This window comes from Lissotriton helveticus, chromosome 9 (genome assembly GCF_964261635.1).
Source record: "Lissotriton helveticus chromosome 9, aLisHel1.1, whole genome shotgun sequence".
NCBI lineage: Eukaryota > Metazoa > Chordata > Amphibia > Caudata > Salamandridae > Lissotriton > Lissotriton helveticus.
The window spans coordinates 506411866-506437764 of NC_136070.1; the positions used below are offsets into that span (position 1 = coordinate 506411866).

Below are 25899 nucleotides of genomic sequence, written 5' to 3' on the forward strand. Positions count from 1 at the left end.
TTGTGCAATGCAATGGTTTATCTCGTCAAGGAAGCCCTTCTCCTGTAGGATATGTAGAATTGTCACCCCCTTAAAGGTGGTGTCTATTTTTCATTGGAAAAAAGTAAAGGAAACGCAGGCATGAGCAGATACTAGCATTAGTTCAGTAGTCATTTGTGAGAGGATTGCTTGCTCTATCAATGAGCATAAAGTCAACCCTTGAGGGAAGGAGAAGAAGTGAATTTTCAGCCATCTGTCTGTTCTATTCTGCAAACGGTTTTGAGATTATTTCTTTTGCGTAGCTGCATCATCTTGTTTGCCTAAATAACACATTTAATTTCTTGTTCAGGTTCCGACAGAAGGTTGGGGTCATTTGCTGCAGGGCATACATATAGCAGAGTTCCGAGATTCATCTTTAATAGAATAGACCTTATTCCTTCTACATCCCTTTCAGCTGCTATGACCGAAAGTTTGACTACAAGTGTAACTACTTTATTCATTTTGTGCAGTGCAGGTGAAGAAGGAATTTCATTTACCCATGGCTATTTCACTTTCAAGGCCTATACTAAGCATAGTTTTTTGTTAGACCTTCTGATTAGTCTTGCACTAAACAATTAACCACTGAATTTAGGATACCAAAGAGAAAAACATAATAAAGCCCAAAATAAAAACACAAATTGAGCTAAATTTAGTTTAAAAAAAATCAAAAACCATCTCTGTCCCTTCCTGAATATGATATCTACAAACTCAGACCAAGGTCAACTACTGCCAGGTCAAAGAAACCCGTGACACCCACTGTTGACTTGTGGATGGCAAAGACCTTCCTAAAACTTAGTGGAAGCAAACAGAGCTTCCATTCAATGCTATGAACACAACTTGACACTAGATTCACGACACCTAAGGTTAATGGGAATAGTCTATTAGCAATACTAGACATAAAAATCATTCTAAACAGCCTGAATGACAATATGGTCAGCAGATACTACTACTAACTCCTTAGAGATATCCTCCACAACCTTTAATCTCCATCGGAGGACTACCCAGTAGAGATGGGTCCCACCACTAACTCTAGATTTAACCTAGTTTCAACTCCCACTAACTACCCTGGCCTCTTCAAACAGTAAATCCTCACAACTACAAAATATCTACAACACTAAAGAACAACAAGCATTTGGGATAAGGTAAATAACTCACCTTCTCTCATAATAAATGCACGGCTTACTCACAGTATCCGCTTCTTCTTTAAGATTCTATACAACACCCACAAATGTGGAAAGGGAAAGGCTACCCCGGCATGCATTTGATTAACTATTCTACATTCTGCAAAATTCACTGCAGTTCCAAATGTAGCATGTGCTTTACAGTTCAATATGTTCGATGAGGAACACTCCCTAGGAGCCTTTGTAACAAAACCCACCATCATGTCCTCAGGAAAAACAATCTTTTCCGAACCAGCGCTCGTACTTGTTCTACCAGTGACTGCCTAAAGGCAATTAAGTGTGTGAAGTCACACTGCGTGCACATATTCAGTAATGCCACTAAAAGAACTGTATGGCAGTGCAGGACATAAAACAATGTTAACTGACCTGTATAATTATATACACAGACACACAAATGTGAGTGTATAACACGTGTGTATGTATATAAACACAGACAATATTGTTTATATAACACACACAAATATGCGCACACAACACATGAAACTCTTTGAAGTAAAATGTCACAAAGTATGAAATTCACATTATTTCCATTTTTATTTTTTCACATAAAATTTAATTCAGGAAGGAAAAACACAACACAATGCAAGCTTCCTTTTGAAGCATTTCAAACCAAATGCAAAATGAGCACATTTTGGTGCATTAGCCCTGAGGTGTTAATGCGCGCTGCGTAAAAAAAAAATAAAAGGTTGACATGGTGCAGGGAAAGAAACGCACATCAACAGTACAAAATTGTGTTTCTTAAAATAATTAGCACAATCGTGAAGAGTACATCTAACTCACTGTTGGTGTTTAAAGAAATTCATGCCTGTGGAAGCAGATCTCACGAGGAATGATAGTTTTATGCACATGCCTTACATCCAGTAGAGAACATAAGGCTGACCATATGGTGCGAAAGGAAAATAAACTGCTAATTGTAATCCCTTGCTCCCATTATACATATAGAAAACACAAGAATGGTCATATCAAAAAAATTACTGCTTCTCCATCCCCTGTAAGTGATAGCACCTAACAATAGCAATCTCTATATAGGCTTTCAATAATATTTTCTGCATCATTTTTAAGATTTAGCTGTTGACACATGGCCATTTGTAGCTAATATTTTCAATTATCCAGATGTCAAAATCAATCTTTGCATACAAGAATATTACACATTTTGATTTCAATCAGTACAAGAAAGGTAAGAATTTTGAAGTGGCACTGCATGTACTGTATTACACAGTATAGAGTTTTGTATATTCAGTAATTCAAGATGCCCATTAATAAACGCAGTCATATAGTTAGCACTTTACAATATAAAACACATTTCAATTATATATTCATAATCTGGGTAAGGGTTTTAAAACTCAAACTTGCTACATGTTATAAAAAGGATCTTTAATTCATCAGGCTTGCACATGTTACGAACTAAGTCCAATGTAATGATGTACTAATTCTACATTCACGAGGAAAGAAACTGTTGGAGCCACAAGTTACTTTCTCAGTGTTCAGTGGTCTAGGAAGCTCAGCTAGATTCAAAAGAACTTACACATCAGAAAAATACAAATTTAGAAAATAACAAATTTTAGGTATTGCACAACATTTCCCTCCATTTTCGTAGCTAAACAAAAGTCTAAAATGCAATCTGATTAGATCTACGTAACGTTTACTGGGTGGTTTAAAGGTGTGTTCCATGTATACCTTCCAAACAATAAGCTGTGGAACACTACCATGCCATTTAAATGTAAACAAGCGCCTGTATAAAAGACACTTTTATTAGTTATAAATACTGTTGTCATCAGCTCGAAGACAAACACACGAGGTATACAAACCTGTAGCTTTGTAAACAACCAACTAATGAGAAAAACGGATTTATGTGGAATTGAGCAATTTTAGATAAAAAAGAATTTAGTGTTGATACCTATAATCCCCCCAAAAAATGTAATTGCAATAGTATTTTAATTTCACTACCTACAGTAAAATGTTAGCATGCTGTATGTAAATTTGTAAATTTGCAAATACGAATTAATAGTTTTTCATTTGGAATAAGTGAACACATTGTTAGATGGTTAGACTTTAACAATTTCCTTAATAAACTAGGCATATTGAAGCTGAAAAACAAGCATCTTGAATGAAACCTATGTAACAACAAGTTAAAATAATCATTCATTTAAAGTAAAATGCTATAAAATTGAAAATGGGTATGTGCCTTAGGCAAACAATCAGCTTTCACTCCATTTTAAAAATGGTCTTTCAATCTGTAATAAAAATACCATATCTCATTTAAAAATGGCACAATTTAAATAGGCAGAGAAAAGATGAATTACACACGTATGATTATATGTTTTATTTGTTAAATCAAGCTTTATTGATAAAATGGAATTCAGAATATTTTACGTGTAGCAGCAACAGTCCCAGGCAATCAGAATAGTAAAAAAATATGCTGGCGGTTCCTACGTCACGTAGAAAGCTGCTTTCTTTTACACAGCTGATCATTTCCGGGTTTTAGTGGTTGCAAAGGAGGCATAAGAATGAAGCCATTCAAACACCTAGGCTGGACTCTTTACCAATAAACAACATTGCTTCTGCAGCCAAGCTCGAAACCATCTTTAAAGATCTGAAATAAAATTATCGGTATCCTACACAGTAACTCATTTTTACTTCAAAGCAAATTCGCTACTGGGAAAAACTGACTAGCTCAGCTTTTAAAACAATTTCTGAACAAAACTCTTGCCAGTATCCATTGGTTGGGTTGCTGCCTTTCTCCCCCAATCCATAACCACCACAGGAATTTAAAGGGTTATATAAATGTGTTTCATCACACAACAAGCCAGACAGTTCTTATAACTTTTATAGTGATTTAAAGCAGTTCATAATTAAATATGAGCATTTTGTACAAAGACAATTGCACTTTACAAAAACAAAATCATACAACAAAAATGCTGGAGTCTGATTCACAACATGAATTATTGTTTAAAATCACGTTTACAGGAGTCTCAATTTTACCCAAAGAAAAAAAAATTGTTCCGGGGCCAGGTGTAGCACTGCTTGGATTTCTGGTGTTGTCATTCTCTCCCACATCATATTCCCTTATTGACTGAATAGTTGAGGAAGGACGCTAAAAAGGGTCACTGAGGAAGGGTCTCATGTTCATTTAGCGAATAAACGCTAACTCCATGGCTGGATGGGCTTTTTACCACATGTCATCCGTCGATGCAGAATCCTTTAAAGACAAAAGAAGAGATTTAAGAATAAAATAAGGCTGGAAAGGTCTCTTTAAAATGAATGAAAACGAACACTTTTGTTGATATTTGCAAATATTTTTTTTACTTCATGTGTAGCATTACAGCAATGTTTGTTTTGCAGGAATTTATCAGTTTGTAATAGGGGTGGAAAAAGTCTCAGTTGCACCACTCCTCAACTGGCTGGCATTCAAATTAATAAGCATTATGTGAACACAACTTAAACATGAAATAAATGAACTTTCTATAAAAAAAACATGTCTTGGACTAAACAAGCGTTATGGACAAGTCAAGCAGAATGTCCCTGTGATTAGAAAAGTTAAGAATACATTGAAAATCTCTTCCTAATATAAACCTATTTATACCCGCTGATAGCAACTATTTGTAGAACGGTGGTATTGTGTATTATCTGTGTACTTTCAAAAATAGGGGGAGATAGAGAGAGACAAAGAGGCTCCTCCTCCTACCGATAAGTAACCAAAACACAGGGAACCACTCAGTTGGAGTTGAAATAATCCTCCTCAAGATGAAGAAAACACACTTGTTTTCTTATCTAACCTTCACCCACCAGAGGCGTGCTGTGACTTACGACTTATGCGGGAGCACTAACAGGTGTATTAATATGGTGTAGAATGATGACAATATGGAGGGTATTTTGTGTGGAAAGATACCTAAAGAAATTCCTGGTTAGTAGGTAAACTATTATTTATTCCGGCCGTTAGTCGGTATAATTAAAACCGGGGAGAGGAAAGGATGGCTAACTATGTATCTGTCTTCCTAAGGGTCGACATGTTTCAAGTCAATCCCTTGGCTTTTTATCAGGACCAAGGATCTATCTCCTGGATAGCACTCCTGGAATGCTGTTGATCGCTCTCAAAAACTTTGCAAGCCATATATAAGAAGGTGATTGTACCTACTTGGTATTCACCGTTTTTTAATCTGCAATATATAATCATGAGAGGGTTGGTCTGCCAAAGATTTGGCAGAGAAACATATTTCAACCAACACGGGGCACAATTTCTTTTCCCGCAGAGTAAGTCTATAAGCTCACCTTGACCACCGGCGGATCCATGAAACAAAACATTTCTCTAAATAATGTATGTCTCTCGTTTATTTTTTATGTTTAATATGCTATATGTTGTATGTCAGAATGTACACTGATTTTAGTAGAAGTGCTCACAACGATTGCCCATGGACAATGGGTGTGGGTATCTGGCGGCAAAGTTTGGGCATTTTGCGTTTTTGTGGGTGGCATAGAGGTCTATCGGAGGTTGTCCCCACATTTGGAAGAACGGGTGAAGAACTTGCGGGTGAAGCTCCCACCTGTGGTCTGCTGTGTTTGTCGACTTAGCAGATCTGCGATAGTGTTTTGTACTCCTGGGACGTGTTGGGCTAAGAGGAAGATTTTTAGCGGTATAGCCCATCTCCATATCTGCTGAGCTAACAGAGAGCTGCAGAGAGTGTGCCCCCCCTTGTTTGTTTATGTAGTACATAGCTGTCATATTGTCTGTGCGGACTAAGACAGCCTTGTCTGACACTTGAGTTTGAAATGCTTTCAGAGCTAGAAACACGGCTAGCAACTCAAGATGATTGATATGGAGTAACTTTTGTTGCGGTGTCCACCTGCCCTGCGTGGTGTGCTGCAGTAGATGGGCTCCCCAGCCAGAGAGCGATGCGTCTGCTGTCATGACTATTTGGGGAACTGGCTCTAGAAACGGTCGTCCCTTGGAAAGGTTTTTGGTGTTCCACCATTGCAGAGAACGATGAGTCCTACCATCTACCAACACTAGGTCTGTTAAGTGACCTTGAGCCTGGTTACATTGGCGTGCTAGGCACTCTTGAAGTGGACGCATTTGCAATCTTGCGTGAGGTACTACAGATATGCAAGACGCCATCATTCCTATGAGTTGCATGAACACTCAAGCTGGTAGCGAGTGTTGTGGTTTGAATTTTGTTAGGAGAGTTTGTACACTTGTTATCCTGGCTGGAGAGGGATAAGCTAGTGTTAATTGGGTGTTTATTGTAGCGCCGAGATATTGTTGTATGTGCGAGGGGTGCAGGTGCGACTTGACGTGATTTACTGTGAATTCCAAGTCGTGAAGCAGTTGAATAGTAGCTTGAGTATTTTGTACACACTGTTTGTGTGAGCTGACTTTTATGAGCCAGTCATCCAGATATGGGAAGACGTGAATGTGCTGTCTTCTTAGGTGTGCCGCTACTACTGCTAGGCATTTGGTAAACACATTTGGCGCTGTTGACTCCGAATGGGAGCACTTTGAACTGGTAGTGTTGTCCGTCTAGCACAAATCTGAGATACTTTCTGTGTGCTGCGTGGATGGGAATATGAAAGTAAGCATCCTTGAGATCTAGCGTGACAAGGAAGTCGTTTAATACCAGTAATGGGAGGACTTGTAGTGTGACAATATGAAAATGATCCGACTGTATGTAAATGTTTAGAGGTCTGAGGTCTAGGATGGGTCTTAGAGATCCATCCTTCTTTGGTATTAGGAAATATAGGGAGTATACTCCTTTGTTTTTCTGATGCTCTGGAACTACTTCTATTGCATTTTTCTGCAGGAGGGATATTACCTCCTGTCTGAGCAATGTTAAATGTTCCTGTGACATTGGACGTTGCTTGGGTGGTATGTTTGTTACAGACAATAACCTGATTTTATTATTTGGAGCACCCACCTATCTGATGTGATGTTTTCCCAGGCTGGCAGGTACTGCTGAAGTCTTCTCCCGACAGGAGTGGAATGAGGCGGGGGAAGGGAGTCATTGGGCAGGGGTAGAGGCAGAACGTGAGTTGTTATTTTTGCCTCTGCCTTTGTTATTGTTACCCCTGTACTCACCCCTTTGGTGGCCTTTACTGTAGGTAGACTGAGTAGGGGCTTTGTACGAGGTGAAAGCTGTGTCTGAAGTATATCCCCTGGTGGCACCTCGATAGTTTGAGCGACGAAATGAACATCTGGGAGCCTGCGACTGCAGGGCTCCCATAGATTTGGCGGTGTCTATATCTTTTTTCATTTTCTCTAATGATACGTCTACCTCGGGTCCAAATAGGTGTTGTTCGTCTAAGGGTTGGTTAAGAATGGCGCTTTGTACCTCGGGTTTGAACCCTGATATGCGCAGCCAGGTGTGTCTGCGTAGCAAGACGCTGGTGTTAACTGCCCTAGAGGCCGTGTCTGCTGCATCGAGGGCACACCTAATGGAGGTGTTTGTGATGTTTTTACCCTCCTGGATGAGCTGGTTTGCTCTATCCTTGTACTTGTCAGGGAGGTGCCTCATTAGCGACTCTAGCTCATCGTAATGTGCCCTGTCGTATCTGGCTAGCAGTGCCTGTGTATTGGCGATACGCCACATGTTTGCTGCTTGAGACGCTGTTCTTTTGCCTGATGCGTCAAGTAGCTTAGACTCTTTATCTGGTGGTGCAGCCTCACCCGAAGTTTGTGAGTTTGCTCTCTTGCGTGCGTTGGAAACTACAAATGAGTCTAGTGGTACTGGGCCTTTAATATATGCTGGGTCAGATGGGGCAGCTTTATATTTTTTCTCTATCTGAGGGTTAATGACCCGAGTTCTGACTGGTTCTTTGAAGACTTCAGGAGCATGCTTGATCACTCCTTTAAGCATGGACAAAATAGATGAAGACCTTTGTGCATTGTCGAATGTATCCATACGGAAGTCTTCGTCAACAGGGTCTGTATAAATGTCTACACCATGATAATGTGCAGCCCTGTGAATTAATTCATTAAACCATATAGTGTCTTCTGATGGGGAAGTCCTTGTGGGGTATATGTCATCCTGAGGGACATTTGGGACATCTGGGGTAGTATAATTGTCCCACGGGTCTGGGGATCCTGTGGGCGTTGTTGGATCAGGTGTGTTACCCCTCATATCGTCAGAGCTATCATCCCTGTGTGGTGTGATAGGAGATGCTGGAGAATGCTGTGGTGGTGGTGATGGTACAGGTAAAAGAGAAGGGGAAGGCAGTCTTAAGGGAGAGGTAGCCATGTCCTTTTTCTTTGAATGCGGAGCTCGTGTGTTTAGTGGTCGCTTTTTTGTAGCCAAAACCAGGTGTCCAGTGATTGGGTCCTTGGCCAGAGTCTTTTGAGCAGGGTCTGGGTAGGATAATCCACTGCAGGGGATTGTTCTTTTGGTGCGGAGGAAGTCTTGTGCACCGAGATGGCTTGCTTTGGTTTTTTGGCAATGTCTTTCACTGGGGAGGCAGCCGTCTTTTTCGGCTCCAAAGCTTTTTTCGGTTCCGGTATAGTTTCTGGATCCGATTACCTTTTTGGATCCGATGATCTTTTCGGTTCCGGTGGCGTTTTGGAATCCAAAGCGGGCTTACTTGGTTCTGGCCTGGGTATCGGTGCCGAAGGGGTAGTGGTGTGCTTCGGTGCCGATGACTTGGAAGTCGTGGTCGAGCTTGAGTCGCCTGAAGGCCGGGTTAGCACTTAGCCAGGCTCCAAGGTGGGGCAGTAGAAGCGGTTTGATGGTGTGCACCCGAGCTGGAGGGCGAGGGTGTGACCGGGGCCTTCTGTGTCGAGGAAAGGTCGGGGTCAACGGTCTTACTTACGACCCGCTGCGCTGGAGTCATGTCCTCGACTTCGGAATCGTCCGCTTCGGAGCTGCTGTCGACGTCGTGCTGTTCAGGGACGTTGACGCCCTCCTCGAAGATGTCGTCCGGAATCGGAGCTGTAGATCTTTGAGCCATTGTTCTCCTCGCTCTTCGGTCCCGGATAGTTGGTTTGGAGCGGAAAGAGGCGCAAGCTGAACAGTCTTTTGCCTCGTGCTCCGGAGAGAGACAGAGGTTACACACCTCATGCAGGTCGGTGTGGGGAAACTTCGACCCACATTGAGGACACTTTTTAAATGGCATCCTTTCCATTAGCTGGAGTTGAGGCCTTGGTAGGCCTGAAAGCCGTCGACCGGAATCGAGATCCTCGATGTTTGAAGATTAGCGTCAACTGGAAAGCGTTTGAAAGTAACTTTTGAGGTTTTTGGTGAGGATTGCGTGGCGAAGGAAATCGGTTCCAACACAGAGTGCTGGAACACATCCGAGCCCGGTGGCGGAAAAAAAACAATCTGGGGATGGAGCCGATGCCCATGCACAGTATCATCCTAAGGAAGAGTCGCCTATCTCATGACTCCGAAAGACTTTCTACAACAAAACAAACTGCAAACATCCGGGCCCAACACTAGGTGGCCATCTATGCATAGTGTGTAATCTGCAGCTCATATGCCTCGAACATGTAGTTTACCACCAGCCTTCATTATTCTGAAAGATCAATCGCGCCTTCATGACAAACTGACACCAAACACAAGGTCTCAAAAAAAGTCTCAACATCACAAAAAAGACTGTTCGATGTAACTGTACCACGAAACAAAAACTATTGGAAATTTGTCTGCAGACAGGTTATGGCAGGCCACAGTGGAAAATGTGATTAATATGCTGTTAAACTACCGGTCGTTGACTAAATGACATTTGCTTTGTTTACTAAGCTGCTTTGACACTTTCTCTACTACTGGCATTCCAATTGAATAGCCTGGGGCTAGTTTTCAAGTTCGTTTAGACCCACACTTTAATTTCCTTTGTGTTTTAATGTGTGGTGTGTCAAGAAGTTCAATGTGAAGCCTGCTGATCAAATTTTGTGTTTAGGAATTCCCGTGATTAAGCTAAAAAATGTGAAAATGCATTGGAATAAAATAAAAAAAAGAATATTGATCACTACAATAATTGATATGATAAGATGTAAAATATTATTAAAATGTTTTAATAAAATTGTGAATGGAATAAGTAAAAATCATTTAAAAAGTGATTTTTTGTTATATTTAACTTAAGGTGACTTTTATTCATCCTGGAAAGAATGGCAAAAATTAGATAGCAGAACAGGAGTCTCTGGTTAAGTCGTACAACTATTTGGGCGTCGACTGAATAGCCATTAACCACTTGGCTGCTAAGGGGTGTGCGAGGGGTTCCATTGACTTTCCATTGAAATCAATGGAAACTCCATGACGAGTTACCCTTGTCATTAGCACTGAAGGGGTTAAAGACACTCAAAGGAAGGTATGGTAGTTAGAAGGGTAAATAGACATTAAAAAAGTTGTGCTTAATGAAGTACCTTGAGGTACGTTGCAAATAACCTTAATTAAATTAGATTGATAAGGTGGCAGCTGATCTGCAAGAAAAGATATTTTCTAAATCCCGTGGCAGCTGATCTGCAAGAAAAGATATTTTCTAAATCCCTACATTGTAATCCACAATCCATCACATGCTAAATTAAGAAGGAGTGCTGCACAGTGTGAAACCCAGCCGAAAAATAAAGGAGAATTAAGTGATAAGCACCACCTTGATCCCATGTCATACTAAGATTGGCTACAATAGCTTTAATGCCCTTGGGAAACATAAGGCCAAAATAAAACTGCAAAACATAAATATATAATATGCTAGTTAATGGTAGAGTTGAGCGTGAGCACAGCAAATTAATATGAAGGGAATTAGAAGAAGATCCTTAACCTGACCAGGTAGATGTTGTAATGGCAGAGAAAAGGGGACGTAGCGAACTTGGACCTGCCTCAGACTTGTCACAATTAAAGTAGTGGGGAAAGTAGGGTAAAACAATTCTTTCTTCGACTGAAAAAAATCAGAGCGCTGAGAATAATTCCATGAAGGGCGCCACCACAGTTTTGGGGCAGGAAGGAGAAAATAACCCTGTAAGGAAATTAAAGAGCCCTTTAGTGAAATTAGCAGCAGATCAATTGAAAGTGGCATAGAAATACCCACAAGTCTAGCAGAGGGAAAGTTTGTAATCTGTTACGCCAGACACATATTTTCCTTTGAGACCACTGTTGCAGTTAACACGTCGCTGCCTTTCTCGTGCCTTACAGTAGTGCCTAATTCCTGCTAGTTCTTAGGAAAACCAAGAGGCAGAATGGAGCCACTGTGCTCCTAAAGGCTTAAGAGGGGCAACAGAAGCAAGAATAGCAGTGATCAACTCACTGTAATCATTAGAAAAAGTGGATACATTGGCATCTTTAATAAGTGGTATGTGGTGTAAATGAGAACAGAAAATATACGTAATACCTACACATTACGATATTCTAAAATACAGCTTTGGATTGTTGATAACTATATACCATAAACCTTTAAGTTTTATGAAATTAATAAATGACCATATCGGCAACCTGTTGCTTCACCAGGAGGCAGATAATCGGCAGCCAGGTTATCTCTAGTTCCACTAATCATTATCGCCATATGCCTTTGACCCACCTCAATCACCATTCTATGGAAGTCATTAATAAACCACACCTTTTTTTGGTTTTGTCAGATATCAATAACTTGTCCCCCGGCCTTGTTAGGCCAGTTACCAGACACCTCAGTGGTTTACAAAATTACAAAGTATCTTCCCCCGACGCGAAATACCCACCAAGCTTTCTCACTCAAATAATGTGCCATACAATCCTGCTTTGCTTCTTAATATCATACAGAGCTAGTGTCCAAGGAATCAATCCATATAGAAAAACAAATTTGTACATTTAGCTGTTTTGAACTACCATGTTTCATTTGTGCCACCAAAACTTATAAACGGTTTCAAATTCATAATGGACACTAATGAGAAAGTTAATACTAAAAGTGTTTTTCGGAATGCAGGAAGATGCTAAGCCAGGACAATGGGAAACTGCAAAATTGACTAAGAAAAATAGCTAAAAATCTTGACATTCTAAAGGAGCAAACATGAATGAGAAGTGTTGAAGGATCTATGGATGGCACTATATTTTAATTATATGAATCACACAAGCGATCATAAGTGGTATGCCGCGTTATGGTTGAAGCTAAGCTGAAAGGTTGGATCAACACGAATGATAAAGAGTTGTTAAGTATGTATATTTAATTAAAGTAAGATTGTGTTTACAGTGGATGTAAAACGTCATACGAATCTTCGAGACAGTGGGACTGTCCATAAACCAGGAAAACATGTTTCAGGTGTAAATTACATGATTCCAAAAAAATTCAATTCCTTTTGTGAGTATTGTTACAGTTTGTGTTTATTATAGATACCCATGCTACATTTTAGCATCTAGTTACAGACTTGGAATTGTGGCTATTCCTCAAGTTCAACTTCTCCCTACAGACCAGAAGTATGTATACCTGTACCTTCTTCCCCACTGTTCTACATTAGCTAAATGCTTTCTTACTTATGCAGCATAGCTTTGACAAAGCTGAAAAGCATGCTACAGATGGTGGGCTTGACGAATAGTGTCGAAGATAGATTGGATGTGTCTGTCCTACCAATGTTGACCTGCATATGCAATTGTATTCAACATTATGTAACATTGCGTACGAAGGAGAAGGATCATGGAGATGGGGACATGATTCTGGTAAGATAAAAGGCCAAATCTGATGAAAGGTCTCCATAATGAATTTGCACACACTTTTATTTCTATTTTGGTTGAGTGGTGTTCCAGTCAGGCCAAATATTACGTTCTGGAATGTTTCATGTTACATATCAGTTATTTGCAGGTAATGATTCTGCTTGATTCATATCACGCTTTATCCTCTTATTATAGCGATGGTGCCAACTTGAGGAATGCATTCTTTGCTGATCTCTCCTACACAGTTATATTGTGTGTATTGTTTTAATTTGCTATTTTGTATCCGCTGAAGGCTCATTATAGTGTGTTGGACACATGATGGAAGACAACGTGTGTTTGCATGCTTTCATGACAAACAGAATCGTGCATTCTGTGCCTCTAATTCATTTAAGTAATGGGCAAATCTAATAATGAGTTATAAAAATGGATAATGGGGTCATCTTTTAACTTAAGAGTGCTATATCTAACCTCCAGCTGTCTGCTTGCCTATAGGTATCACATCTGCATGCAAGATAATATCCATCTAACAACTTAAATATCCTTCATTGGCAATCTGCATGAATCTGCATAATTTCATAACGAGTCAATACCTACTTAGTAGACCAGGGAGTCTTAAGATAGTCTTTTATCTCAGAAGAAAGGTTAACCTCTTAGAGGATTTCCTTTGTCATGTCCTATATAGATGTGCTAAATCTAGTAAGTTAAATCTAGTAAGGTATTCCCCATAAGTGAAGATAAAAGTTAATAACCAGATGAATTTTTGCACCTTCGCACAGTCTTTATTGTTGGAAGTACGGGTAAAGATGCATTTCTGCAAATATAACAGAGTAGGTGTATGGTGAGCTGTGGTCAAATCTGTACTGCAGCGCTTGTTGGATATTGCACACATTTGTGGTCCATGTTTTTTTTTGGAATAATTTTTATTGATTTTCCGCAACAGAATATTATTAGCTTTTGCATTACAACAATTTACTTTACGTTATATTGATAATACAAGAAAAGTAACTTGAATGGCTTGGGTGGGATGCCCGGAGAACTCCAGCCAACATTAAGGATGGACCATTGTATAGTCTGTAATTTTACACATGGTCCATGTTAAAAAATGTACTAGCTGAACTGTAAACATGCCTCTTCATTCATTGGTTTGTTGGTGTGTTCTAACAAAAATATATCACATTATTTTATATATACATACTAAATGACATTATCTTTTTATCTTTAATGTGGCCTAGTGAATGGCATATTGTGAATGCAGTTTGTTGGGCAGAGTTCCAGAATCTTTTTTTATTTTTTTTATTGACGACCAGGTAATACACATCCATGGCAATCTTTCTTGGACTGCATGCAAGCTAATGACCTTAGTATATCTAATTTCAAAAATCACAAGCAATTGTTTCCCTGGGGAGCTTTCAAACAATTTATGGTTTTATTACTGGAGTAATTTTTTGTAGAATTACACATCCACTATATTTTAGATGTTACAGAGAATAAATTCTGTTAGAGATTTTGTCTTTGCACACTTGGCCATGACACACTTTTTGATACTGCTAGAATATACTAGCCTATAATATGAAAGGCAATGTACAAAATTCAACAATCATTTTTTGTCTAGCATTCGTCTTATTGGCATCTTAAGGTACTTTCTACTTTTATCATATATGTCAAATGTTTTGATACGAAGGTGATTTTTCAGGGACATCGTGCACTTCTCCAACTAAACCTGTTTGGAAAGTGCATGGGGTAGCAAAGGTTTCTCCATTGCAGTACGTCCCTTGCAGACTGAACAAAGGGCCAAGTTATGTATCTTAAAGTATAGCACCTTAGCTGATATCCCTTGATCCATGGCTTTTGGGAAATTAATGGCATTGCTACTAACTGTAGCAGTGTAATGAGCAGATACAAGAGCCTGGGTCTTTGGTTGTTTTCTTCAGGCCATTGATGTGATACTGATATGTCATCCTGTCTGTGCAGTTAAATTTAGTAAGAACAGGAGATAAGCAGACAGAGAGAGAAATGACCAGTGTGCGCATTACTACTGTAAACTACCACTCTCATGCAAGATAATGATCACATGCATTCTCCCAAAAGAACAAATTAATCACCATTGGTATTACAACCACTAAACTATCACACTTTTACAGAGTGTGTGCCTTTTGAATCTTTTTTTTTTTAAACGGTGGGTTAGACTTACCTTGAAATAACGAACTGAACTGAGTACCTAAATGTGTTGTCCTCAATGTCAGTCACCATGTATGAACCTTGACATCAGAAGCTACTTTTTTCTTTTTCATGAAGCTACTAACTTCAGTGCATAAGGCTGCAAAATGCACCTATAGCAGTAACCATTTATAAAACTAAACCTCTGGCACTTGGACGCCACTGCAGTCACATTCCAAGCCACCTTTGACAAACTGCAGTTACAATTCACGGAACAAGGACCTACACATAGTAGCGGGTAGTGGGCAACTGGTACATGAAAAACTGCATTTCACCATGGAATGTCCAGGAGCCCCATGCTAATTATTCTGACCTACAGAAGTGCAGTGAAAGAAACGTCTCACTCAGGAAGCCGCTTTGAACAAATTACTTCTTTCGCTGCAGCCTATTTTATTGGATCAGTGCTCCTTCAGGTAGAATGCCTTGCAGGAGTTTTTTTTTCCAAATGGCAGCAAGACTAGTGCCCTGTGTAGTCAGGATCTAACCTTTGCTGCTCCCAATGTACTGGATATAAACCTCTAAAAATGAAAGCCACTGTACATTCAGCTCCGTCTAATGGGTCAGACTCGTACTTGATTCCAAATGAAATGTTCAAGCCCTTTTCAAATCCAAACCACACAAGACAAACCTGCCAGTGTGAATGGATTTTGAAGAAACATTGGGAAATTAAATGAGACTCAAAATTCTGGGACCATGACTCTTAGGAACAACTGCATAACGCTCATCAGCACATGTCTCACTTTTCTGTCCTGACCTGTGATTACAATCAAGATAGCTACTCTCTCGGAAAATTGTTGGTCACATCTGTACATCAGCTCATAAGGTGGACCATTCATTTTTTTAACAGTACTATATATAGGTCCGTATACAACACAGGAGCTTTGTAAAGCAGAAATATTTTCTCTAGTTCTTTCATCATACTGAATAAATGGATTATTTAACAATACCAGAAGGGAGGATTTGCTACAAACTGCAAAAGTTGCTAGAAATATCCGAGTAGAGCCCTATGAAAGGCATTATTTTCTAGGCTTAGAAGATACAATAACTTAGTTGCCCTGTCACCTGTGAAAGAGTTACCCTACACCAGAATGAGAAAACAATACTAGAAAAAAATAAAGAAGCTCTTGGACACCAAAATTCATTATGTGGTGGGGCAGAATTGAAACTATTAAAATGATGAACACCCCGATGGTTAACTACCTCATTAGTATGCTTCCGCTCCTTCTTACAGATGACTACCACCGCAAACTAGATATCCTTAACTCTAAATTCCTCTGGCGCGGGAAGACAGCAAGGATTAGTATAAAAAAATTAAGACTGGATAAAACGCTAAAAGGGGTCAACTTCGCGGATTTAATACTAGCTCAGCTAGCTTTCCTGGTGAAACAAGGTTCATATTGGATCTCTCCACCTACCGACTACACCCCAGTCTGGCTAGAGGTGGAGATGGCCATCCTCAATAACCTAAGCCCCCTTGCACTCCTAACAATAAACAGACTATACCCACACACCTCCAAGTCCATTTTTTAAAACACAAAAATTGCATTACTTAGGGTTGATAAGAATCTGGAGAATAGTATTGAAGGTTCTAAAATGGATTCACTCTGGGCCAATAGCAAGATATTGTACAAAGGCAAGAGTATATCCCTTGACACATGGATTAAAAAATTTATCCTTTTCCCTTATCAACTAGAAAATGCCTCATATCCAGCTACATTTACAGACCTCCAATCGAGATATAGCCTAGCTGACATTGAATTCTATAACTTCTTGAAAATCAGAACGGCCTTTTCAAAATCCAAATTTTCCACCACCCAACCATCAATTTCACTGTTTGTGACAAACATTAAGAAACTGGGCCACCGGGTCTCGCAGATTCACAAACTCCTCCGTCCAAAAACCTCTAAACTTAATGATATGACTATAGTCTTTTGTGGGCAACTGTCTCCAGACCCACCAAATGAACAGGAATGGTCCACAAAATGGAGATCCGGCTCACGAAATAAGATCGCCCCTGTTCTCTCCCAAACCAAATACTGGCTACTACACAAGGCATTTTGGACCCCTGCCAGAATTATTCGCATTAGGGCTCTGAAATGGCGCAACATATTGGAACTGTAACCAAGAAATGGGGGACTTAGCCTATCTTATCTTTCAACATTCAAGTTGTTTTGGGATAAAGTTTAACTGGTTTGTTTAAATGTACTATGGTCAGAGAATTCTTCAACCTACCCATGGCCTGCATAAGCACAAACTTGAGAACTGATTCTGACAAGGAGCTACTTGACCTGCTACTAACATCTGCGGTGAAAATGGTTCTTGCCAACTGGAAGGACACAAGTAAGATATCTTATAAAAGCTGGATAAACTGGATCATCCATCTCAGAGGGGAAGACAACATAGCATCACAAAACTCCTTATGGAAACCTTTATCCAGGATAATGTGGAACTGTCTCGACACGTATCTAGACTCTTGCGAGCCTCCATGAACAAAGTGTTTACCATTGATTCATATCCTGTACCTTTACCGACGTCCCACCTGTATAATTGTATTTAAGTGTAATAACCATTGTCACCTGTACTAGGCTGGTGCACTATGCTGGGCTTGCCAATATCGTATTGCTCTGGTGCCAACATATGCATAGAATGTTGGGAGTGATTGATAAAGCTCGACTAGCCGTTGCTCTTCCTTTCCTTCTCTTCTTTTCTCTTTCCTTCTTTTGGTGTCCTTTCTTCTTCTATTATTGATCACGGGGGTTAGTCTCACGTTACCATATAGGCGCATTACCCTCACTTTATGCCTATATATGTATAACTTTGCCTTAGATATCATATGCTAACCCTGTTACAGGCTTTCTGTCTGACCTTGTGAAAATCAATAAAGTATTATACAAATTAGAAATAAAATATTTCTCAACATGAACGGAATCTGGTTTCATCAGAGTATTGTACTTTTTTCTCAAAGTAAAACATATCTACTAATGGCTTCCCCCAGGTGTGAAAAGGTTGCTGTATTGATTTGTGCATATTTACAATATGTATTATTCTCTGAACAGCCTGCTTAATACATCTTCTTGCTCCTCCTTGGGGAATTCTGAGAATTACTGCACAGTTGATTTAATCCTCTCTCTGAGCCCCAATGCCAAAGATATTGAGGCTCAAGAGACAATACCGCACGGATTGTTACTTACCCAATAAGCATATGTCCTTGGCATGTATAGCTGTAGATTCACATGATTTTCACACTCCTGCCATCTACTGTTGGGTCCGGATGTTTGCAAGTTGTTTTTCTTCGAAGAAGTCTTTTCCAGTCACGAGGTAAGGGGCCTCCTACTTTCAGTGACAATGCGCAGGGGCATCAACTCCATTGTTAAGATTGTTTTCCCACAAGAGAGTGAGAATGGAGCAAGTGTAGTATAGATATGTCCATGTGTATGCAAAGTGAATAATAAGAAATGCAACAGCCACAGGTGTCCGGGACGGAGGGAGGGCGCATGTGAATCTACAGATCTACATGCCAAGAATGAATGCTTACAGGGTAACATAGCTCGTTCAAGGCATGTGTGCTGTAGATACACATGCTTTACATAGACTGTATAGCAGTATTCTCCCAAAGCGGTGGCTAACCAGTGGGTGTTGCAGTTGTTTGAAAGAGTGTTTTGAGCACTGCTTGTCCTAAACTAGCTTGTTGATGTACTACTACATCCACACAATAATGTTTGGTAAATGTGTGTGGTGGAGTTCATGAAGCTGCTTTACATATGTCAGCTATGGGCATGCTGCCTAAAAAGGCTATAGACACTTCTATTTTGCAAGCAGAATGTGATCTATGAGGTATAGTTTAACATAGCAAATCTGAATACATTTAACAATACACCTAGAAATACTGGATTTAGAGATAGGATTTCCTTTATGATGTGGAGCAAAGGCAACAAAAAGTTGTTTTGCAAACATCTTTTGTCGTATCAATATAATATAATAATGCGCTTTTGACATCAAGTGTATGTAGAGCTTCTTCTGCTACTGAATCAGGTTGAGGGAAGAACACAGGTAACTCAACAGATTGGTAAATATGAAAAGCAGAGACCGATTTTGGAAGGGATTTTGGGTTGTATGAAGAACCACTCTCTCTTAATGAAGTTGAAAGAAAGGTTCTTTTAAGGTTAATGCCTGTAGCTCACCAAACACTCTTTAGTTAAGTGATAGCAATTATAAAGATAACTTTTTGAGTTCTCTACTGTGGGAAAGAGGTCTATTTGTGGAAATTCCCATTTTTGGAAGTATTGAAGGAGAACTTGGCGGTGAAGTTCTCATTTGTGTACTTGTTACCTCATTCTGCTGAGGAGGTCGGCAAAGATGTTGTCTGTCTCTGGAAGGTGTTCTGCCAAGAGTTAGATTTTGTGATGAACTGCCCAACATCAAATGGTCTGAGAGAGGCGTGGCAGTTGTAGTGTGTGTGTTCCCCCCTGTTTTTGTTTGTTTTGCTGTCATATTGTCAGTCCGGACTAGGAAAACTTTCCCTATCAGATGAGGTAGAAACACTTAATGCAGGCTGAACTGCTTGCAGTTCTAGGTAGCTGATGTGATGGTTCTGTTGGGTGGCATTCCAAAGACCTTCAACTGTTGAATGTTGTAAATGTGCTTCCCACCCTACGAGAAATGAGTCTGCTGTGAGCATGACTTGTGGAATAGGGTCGATAAAGAGCCACCCTTTTGATAAAGTTTGTGTGCTCCACTATTGCAGAGAGCAATGAAAGTGGCTGTCTACCAACACAAGATCTGTTAGCTGATCCTGTGATTGATCCCACTGAGATGCTAAGCATTCTTGTAGAGGACACATGTTTAGTCTTGCATGAGGCACTCTGGCAAAGCATGACGCCATTATCCCCAGCAACTGCATGAAAGTTCTGACTGGGAGATACAGGTTGTTTTGAAATTGGAGTAACGATTTTTGAAAATTGAGAATCCTGGCTGCATTCTGATATGCTAGAACCATTTGAGTGTTTAGAATGGCTCATAGATATGGTTGTATTTGAGTGGGTTGAAGATGGGATTTTTGTGCATTGACTGTAAATCCAAACTGATGTAGACGATTTATGGTAGTTTGTGTGTACTGCACACATTTGGGATGTGTGTTGGCTTTTATGAGCCAATAGTTTAGTATAGGAAGACATGAATTTGCTGTCTTTGTAGATTTGTTGTTACCACTGCAAGGCATTTGGTGAACACACTGCATGCAGGTGTTACTCCGAATGGAAGTACCATGAACTGATAATGATTTTTTCCTATCACAAATCTGAGATGTTTGCGATGTGCTGGGTGAATGGGTATATGAAAGTATGCGTCTTAAGTATCGTGTTGACATAAAGTCGCCTTGCTGTAAAAGCAGAAGTACCTGTTGCAGAGTGACCATATGGAAGTGTTCTAATAATATGTATAGGTTTAAGGGCCTGAGATCCAAGATTGGCCTTAATAAAAAGTCATTTTTGGGAATTAAAAAGGATAGTGAATATACCCAATCCTCGTCGTTGTAATGCGACAGGTTCTATAGCTTCTTTTGTTAAAAGAGCTTTTACTTCTTGTTTTAGCTGATGTTGGTTTTCTAAAGACAGTTTGTCAATACGAGGTGGAATATTGGGAGGGTTGCTTGTCCAACACCCATTTGTCTGAATTTATTGATTGCAAAATGGCGAGAAACTGTTGTAATCTTCCCCCGACAGGAAAAAATGGTGTTCTCCTACGAAATGACAAGCACCCATGCAGGGACAGATCATTAAAACGTGCTATCCATCTTTGAGGAAAACATACATCACCATAACTTCCAGGAGAATCACTAGGCTTGGAGGAAATAATATCCACCAAGTCACAACGGCATGGGTGGAAATTAGGAACTTGTCTGAATTCTCCTAGATATGGACCCATTGTAACTTGAGCCACTGGTGCAATGCTATATTCGGAGATAAGCTTAAGAAATCACTAAGGTGCAAGATGACATTCGGTCAAAAAGGAGCAACTTGCCTCACTCAGGGCATCACCCGTAAGAGGTGATTGAGACTGCCTCTGAAATGTCAAGTTCCCCTGCGAAAAGGATAACAGCTGTTACTTAGGAATCTAGGATAGTACAAACACCAGAGACCATTTGATCAAGAAAACTAGACATTGTGACAGGTGTGTGGTCAGCTGGAGAGCCATCTGTATGACCATATCTGACTGGGCCTCCAGAGGTCATTCAGACAAGGAAAAACATGGAAGCCCCTCTATCTGAGTGCCTGGGTCTCGTATGTAGCATAGGAGACCTCATCTTTCGGTTTTCCCCTCAAGGCTCCCAGTCTCATTTTCAAGAAATGCCTTCCGGTAGATTTGTTGTGGTTCAATGGCTGACCATATAGGCAACAGATGCTTTCACCCTTTTCCAGTGCCAGCTGGTATGTTTGAAAACTATTGGGGCAGAAAGACCAGATCTGAGTTGGAATGCGAAAGCAAGTCCATTCTGTAAGAAGGTGTGTGTGTGGGGGGGGGGGATAAGAGTGCTGAACAGTATGTGAGAAAGAAGGGGAGAAAGAGGGGGAGAGTGGGAGGTGTGCGAGAAAGAAAGACTTGTGTGAGAGAAAGGGAGGAAGAGGGAGAAACCGAACGGGAAAGAAAGAAAATATGAGAAAGAGGGGGAGAAAGAGGGGGAGAGTGGGAGGTGTGCGAGAAAGAAAGACTTGTGTGAGAGAAAGGGAGTAAGAGGGAGAAACCGAATGGGAAAGAAAGAAAATATGAGAAAGAAAACATGCAAGAGAAACAGCAAGGTAAAATTAATGTGACAGGTTTAAGGAGGATTCTTACCCTGCAGCTCCCTCCCAGAATCATCATTAATTCGCTCTTCCCCCAAACAGAAAGAACTATCTCCGAATTTAAAAGCTCACCCTTCGTTGACATGTGGTCTTTTATGTTCTGTTTTGTAGTTAAATTATCTAATGCAAAGAAATGTAGGAATTATATTTTATTTTATATTTTATTACTCAACTTCAAAGGATGTCGGCACTGTGGGGGAATTTGAACCTATGACATGCTGATCTCCAGGCAGTTGCACACCCGGAGAGCTGTGACCTACTCACGCTCTCCAAAAGTACATCTAAATTTATGTTGTTTTAACCTTTGCACCACTTGTCTCCAGAATCGTTGATTAAAATAACTCTTTAGGCAGTTCTAATTTATGTTTGTGAATTGTTCAGTATTGTGTGCAACGCCCTTTACAGCATCCCTGATTTGGATAATAGTGCCAGTGAACACTGCATTTAGAATAAAACCCTCCATAAAGTGTTATGACAGAATAAGGTATATAAAAACACATTAGCACTACCTACTGCCTTCTCAAGTTGAATATTTTATTAGTGTAGATGCCACAGGCTTGTAGTTTCAATGCTCTATAAACACCAGGGCTCACGAATACCAAACAGAAAGGTGTTCATTTCTCTTGACCTGGGAAAGATAAAAGATTATGTGTGCATTGCCAGGATTAGCATAGCTGGTGGCATCAGGATGGACTTTCAGTTCAGTGAGATATAGATATAGATATATATATATATATATCTATATCTATATATATCTATATATATCTATATATATATCTATATATATATATATATATCTCACCCACACTTTGCCACGCAGGGAGCTCACGACCTAGGCAGGGCGGCCAGTGCTGCTGGTGCGAGGCTTCCAGCAATTAATTAAACACACTCCCTCCTTCACACTGGAAAAAGGTGCACCAACTCTGGCTGAATTGCTTTTCAAAAACCGTTTATTCATGGAAAATGAACAGGGGCAGCAGGCTCACAATCCCAACGTTTCTGCTCCGTAAAGCCTTGATCACGGGAGGAAGTCTTTGCATTTTGAAATGCCCACGTGCTTCTTTTAAAGCGCAGGCCGTATTCTTTTGCAAATTGCGCAGGGGAAACAGTAGTTCATTTAAAGGAACGTGAACAGCGCAAATTAAGTCCATGACATTCAATATTTTGATGCGCTGAAAACCTTCTTCTTGATATCGTATTTTCCCTTGCACAAATAATTAAGTCAGCTTCAGCTGCACAGTCTGTTTTTTCGTTATCCACTTACTTATTGAAAGCAACAGCAGCCCACAAGCAGGAATCTCTTCCTTATGCTTCCCTTACTCGCCAAACTCCGAATTCCTTTTTGTTCTCCGGGGGCAAGCAGGTCAGGCTCCAACAATAAACTTCATCCACACTTTGCCACGCAGGGAGCTCACGACCTAGGCAGGGCGGCCAGACACAAGATGGCAGACTGTTTAGAATGTTGACAGACACCCGACAGCCAATCAGCTTTTCGCTCGCGCACTCCCGTAGCGCGCCGGGTGTGCTCCCCGGTACGCGCACCTGTGAGCGCTCGGAGAGCGCTTATAGATATGTATGTGTTTTTGAAGTTAATTTAAAAAAAAAAAACACTGGAGCAATTTTCACCAAATATAGCAAAGGCACATCTGCGTACCAGTCCCTACAATTTTGCCAAGTTTGGCGTAATTCCGTTCAGCGGTTCGGGCTGTAGACTTGTCAGACCGTCCTATGGAAATTAACATTGGGAAAACACGTTTTGGGACCCCCCTTTTTTCTCAGCCCCCACTTCACGAATCCCCCCGAAACTTTCAGGGATGGAGCGGAGCTGGCCAAAAGTTTGGAAAATTACACACTAATTCCTCAAGCGGCGCCAGAGTTATTCCCAATAGAATGTTGCGGATTTCCTATGGTAGCCAATCCTAACTAGTAGGATATATATATATATATATATATATATATATATACACAAAACACATGCAGGAACCCCTTTGGAATCAGCCACACACGAATTCGATATTTGAAACTCCTTTATTTCCAAAACCTTGCCAGCAGGGTTTCAAAGGTGACGCCTTTCAACAAAGTACAACTGCCATATGCATTTCAAGAGCTGGACGCTCTCTTCTTCAGTGGCCAAATGTCATCAGGTGCTGGAGCACTCACCAAATATACTCAGTCCCCGCCCTTTTCGGGCGTCAGCTATCACTAGCGTTTCTGGGATCTGTAGTCCTCATTAAACAGGTAGGTGCGCTCCTATATAGATATAGATATATATATATATAGATATATATATATATAGATATATATATAGATATATATATAGATATATAGATATATATATATATAGATATATATATATATATATATATATCTATATATATCTATATATATAACCTACTAGGTAGTTATAGTTAGGATTGGCTACCATAGGAAATCCGCAACATTCTATTGGGAATAACTCTGGCGCCGCTTGAGGAATTTGTGTGTAATTTTCCAAACTTTTGGCCAGCTCCGCTGAGAAAAAAGGGGGGTCCCAAAACGTGTTTTCCCAATGTTAATTTCCATAGGACGGTCTGACAAGTCTACAGCTCGAACCGCTGAACGGAATTACGCCAAACTTGGCAAAATTGTAGGGACTGGTACGCAGATGTTCCTTTGCTATATTTGGTGAAAATTGCTCCAGTGTTTTTTTTTAAAATTAACTTCAAAAACACATACATATCTATAAGCGCTCTCCGAGCGCTCACAGGTGCGCGTACCGGGGAGCACACCCGGCGCGCTACGGGAGTGCGCGAGCGAAAAGCTGATTGGCTGTCGGGTGTCTGTCAACATTCTAAACAGTCCGGAGAGTCCGCCATCTTGTGTCTCGGTAGAATCGAGACACAAGAGGTGAAAAAGAAAGGGGGATATAATTAAAAGGGGGCAGAGTAGACACATCCTGACCCCCATGGTTTTCTGAGGGGGGCCTAGAAGGACCCTGAAGGGCAAAAAAACTTCTTTTTTTGTTGAAATTTTCGCGGGGTAAGCGCTGGGTGCGTTCCCAGGTGCGGGCTCCAGTACGCGCACCCTGAGCGCACCACAGGGAAAAACAGTGTAAAAAATTATAGTAAAAAAAAAATTTAGAGTGCTTAGAGGTAGGGTAGCTCTGAAAAGAGCCGTTGTGTTAGGTGGGTGTTTTTTGTACCTACAAGTAGGTACCAATGCAGAGTCTTATATTCAAGAGGAAAACTCTATTCCCCTCATCTGTAAAATGCACACCATCTCTCCTATAGATGTCTTGCATGTTGTAACGCAAGTTGTTGTGGTAAATGGAACCCATACCATAGTCTCTGAGGAAAGCAGAAACAGATTTATTCACGTTTCCTTGCTTTCTCAATCTGTGGACAAAATTGGTTGGACCAGTTCTATTTTTGCCTTTGGCATATATTAGAAAATACCAAGGCAGTTTTTGGAAAAAGTGACATCAATTGCCCAAAGATGTCCGTTAAAAGCATTTCCAGACCTACCCCAGTCAAAGTGCCCAGGTCATTGCCACCACAGTGCACAATTATGAGGTCAGGTTGTGGTTGATGCATAAAGGATTTTACCAATGGTATCAATTGGTGACTTCTCAATCCTCTCTGTCCAATCCATACAATGTCCACATTTGGTAAATCAAGGTTGTAAATACCTCTGTTAGCTGCATATTTTTGACTCCAGTGGACAAAGCTATGACCCACAAACCAGACTTTTGGTATCTTGATGGTAGATGTGCTTGTATTCAGATGAGTTGTGGAAATGAAATGGCAGTTTGAAAGTAGGAGTTATGTAAAAAAAAAAGTGGTTGAGATTCAGTGCACTTGAAAAACAAAAAATGATTGGTGCTTTCTTAACATTCTCCACTGAAAACTAGGGTGCATGCTTTTGTTTTTTGAAAGAAGTCATTGGTTGAGGAAAAGTCATTTCAAGAAACATTGCACACGATTAGCTGGTACATTGAGTGGTCAAACACCCTTGCTGCTTTTTTTTTTTTTGCAACATAGTATGATGAACTTCTGAACTGTGTGCTGGGTGAGG

At 40.3% G+C, this 25899-nt stretch overlaps 1 protein-coding gene across 2 annotated transcripts in view; it reads right to left on the reverse strand.

Annotated features, from left to right (window-relative positions):
• Positions 1-3507: 3507 nt before the first annotated feature.
• The window catches only part of PPM1A (protein phosphatase, Mg2+/Mn2+ dependent 1A), a 439034-nt gene continuing 416642 nt past the window's right edge, over positions 3508-25899 (reverse strand). For both annotated transcript variants that reach the window (XM_078660345.1, XM_078660344.1), the window contains one exon: positions 3508-4398. Coding sequence is in view for 1 of the 2 variants with exons in the window: in XM_078660344.1 (XP_078516470.1) it covers positions 4369-4398 (30 nt within the window). In the remaining variant the exon portion in view is untranslated. The remainder of the gene's footprint in view (positions 4399-25899) is intronic.